Here is a 2,737-nt window from a genome sequence, read left to right on the forward strand (position 1 = left end):
AGAGGGGCATAAGGTTTTGGATAGGGTTTCTGGGTTCATGAGATGAGTGAAGAAGATGAATGATGAAGGTGGGAGTTGATTTAATGTGAATTGATTCAATTAAATGTGGGTAGTTGGGAGGGTTGTGTTCTGATTTTGGTGGGAGTCATTTGATAAATTAACTAAGGAATAGATTCTAATCAAATCTGTAAATTTGTGTTAATTGTGTTTTACGAAAAATAAGTAAGGGCAGAATTGTAATTTGACAGACAAAATTTTACTATATTAGGAAATTTTCACTTTGTTGCACTTAATGTGTAGCTTCCTTATTTGGCAAATGTTGCACTAAACATGTAACGGAGGTAGTATTTTTACTGAACTGAAATTATTTGTACTTAATATTATTTTTTAAGGTGAAATGAACAGGGTTTTAGTCAAAGTTCACATTGACATACTGTATACTACGTATATTGGTCAAAATTGGGCACTAAAAATGTAAAGGCAGTATCATGATATTCCTAGGCCTTGTTCTCCTCCAATTTAAAAATAAAATTCAATAAAAATTGTGAGCTTATACAGGGCCGATTTTGGGCCTATGCAAAACACATTACCCCAAAAACAAAGGGGCCCAATTATAAAGTTGATGAATGGGCAGAAAGATTTGATTAATAGAGATAATGATACTGTAATAGAGTTGTTAAAAAAAAAATATTAATTAATAGAGGCATAATTGGCAACTGTAAAGGATTGTTAGTAGCTTTGATTTATTTCTTTTGGTCATCTATTGTTACAGATGTTTGCCTTTTTTAAGGCTTAATATCAATAAAGCCTTCAAAAGGGAGCATCGCAAGCCTCACAAAGTGTTCCTTTGAATAAGACACTGCCCCATTTGCCTTATGTTGTAACATCTTCTAAATACTAGTAATCATGTTATATCTTGAAGGCTTGAAACTATAGAATTGTCATAGTGGTTGCTTAGTTCGTCCCTTTGTTCTTTAGCCAATTAAAAGGGATTTAACCCCATTATTTGGGTTAGGAAAGGGATCGTTGGCAACCTTTACCCTTGGCGAAAGGAATAGTCATCATTGTCAACGATAATGTATAGACAAACTCATATATTTAAGATTATATATATATATATTATAAAAAATAAAAAAAAAAAAAACTCGTTTCTATAGATTTTTGCCCAATTTAGCTTGAAGTTTCATTTTATCATTCACTTTCTGAGTTCAAATATCAAAAGTTCGAATCCAAAATCCGAATAACATGATCAAATTATTCCACATTCAAAGGTTAATTAATAAAAGTTTGCAACCACTTCAGTAAAACAAAATTGTAACCAACATCAATCAAACTACATATTGAAGGAAAAAAAAACACTAATTAATGTTGAACATAAACATCATATTCAACAACACTAGCACCACTTTTGTCCAACATTGTAACAGTTTTAGCTTGTGCATACCCCGTTGCAAACCTAAACACACCACTTCCACCAACAACACCCATTTCTCTTACTTTATTCATCACTTGATTTCTCCCTAACACACTTAGAGTACTTCCATTATATTCACCCTCTACAAACACCAAGTTCATTACCATCAACAATCCCGGTTGTTGTTGGTCCGCGAACCCGTACATTCCTTGCGCGTACCCCACGATTTTCGAGTCTTTTTCGGGCCCTTCGGTCAAAGGATCATCAATCATAACAAGCGCGCCAAAACCACTTGAGGTTTTGTCCGTGTTAGGGGCTTGGGCGATACGTAGCGCAGTCTGGTTAGACCCTTGGACGTAGTCGTGGAAGTAAAAGTGAAGATGGGTTAAGTTTTGTTGTTGTTTAAGACCCATTTCTTCTTTTGTTATGGATTTTGAGAATGCATGATTCTGTGGGATGAAGAAACTTAGGACTAGTAGGAAAGAAAAGAAGGAAATTGTGGGAATAGACATATTTTGGACAACAAATGATGCTTAATTTTGGTTAGTACATAAGAAGTAAGTTGTAATAATGTGCATATGCTTTATTATATAGCTGAATTATTGAACATTCGAGGAGTTGTTGAACTTCCAGCTACTTGGCAAAAGATACAAGAAAAGTGGTCCATTAATTGGTGCTGCTCCACTAGTTTATTTGGGGTTGTAAAATTCTTTGGTGGTCCATCCACTGGGGTTAAGGGTGTGTGCCCTGGAAAACTAGTTTTTGACTATGGACGATCAAATTGGTAAAAAAATTGATGTTACTTAAAAGTTAAAACTATGCATAAATTGGATTATTTTTATGTCATTTTTTATTTTCATCCATCATCATTACTAATTCTTTGAAAGATTACTACTACCTCTACTAATTTTTAGTTGCAACTTTGGGGTATTATATGTGAAATATAAAATATTTCAAAGTTGCAACTAATAGTTAACGGGAGTAATACTAAGTAATAAATGTGTAATAAGGTAGTATATTTAGGCGTATGTGATACATAAACTATAATAACGAGTAGGAAAATAATAATAATAATAATAATAATAATAATAATCAATTTTACCTAATAATTTTTGTAAATCAAAGTCTAACTAATAAAATAAAAAAGTCTAACTTATAGAATTGACAAATCCATTTGACCACCGCATGAAGTTTGAAAAGTTTTTGATGGAAAATAGCCTTAACTTTAGGAGTTAAAAACCTAACTAATAACAACAATTGAATTTCCATGAACATTTGAATTGTGTGAATGAAAGAAGTAACATAGCTATTCGACTCTAAAAT

General features: G+C 32.5%; 1 protein-coding gene across 1 annotated transcript; it reads right to left on the reverse strand.

Moving 5' to 3' along the window:
- Window positions 1-1,089: 1,089 nt before the first annotated feature.
- On the reverse strand, window positions 1,090-1,970 carry LOC145609133 (dirigent protein 21-like). Its single transcript, XM_081664687.1, has one exon. The coding sequence runs from the start codon at window positions 1,924-1,926 to the stop codon at window positions 1,363-1,365; it is 564 nt and encodes a 187-aa protein (XP_081520813.1). The 5' UTR covers window positions 1,927-1,970; the 3' UTR covers window positions 1,090-1,362.
- Window positions 1,971-2,737: the final 767 nt, after the last annotated feature.

The sequence above is a fragment of the Chenopodium album genome, chromosome 23, assembly GCF_948465745.1.
Source record: "Chenopodium album chromosome 23, dcCheAlbu1.1, whole genome shotgun sequence".
NCBI classification, from domain to species: Eukaryota; Viridiplantae; Streptophyta; class Magnoliopsida; order Caryophyllales; family Amaranthaceae; genus Chenopodium; species Chenopodium album.

Coding starts and splice junctions, on each gene's coding strand:
- LOC145609133 (XM_081664687.1), bottom strand. CDS start 1,926: ATGTCTATTCCCACAATTTCCTTCTTTTCTTTCCTACTAGTCCTAAGT.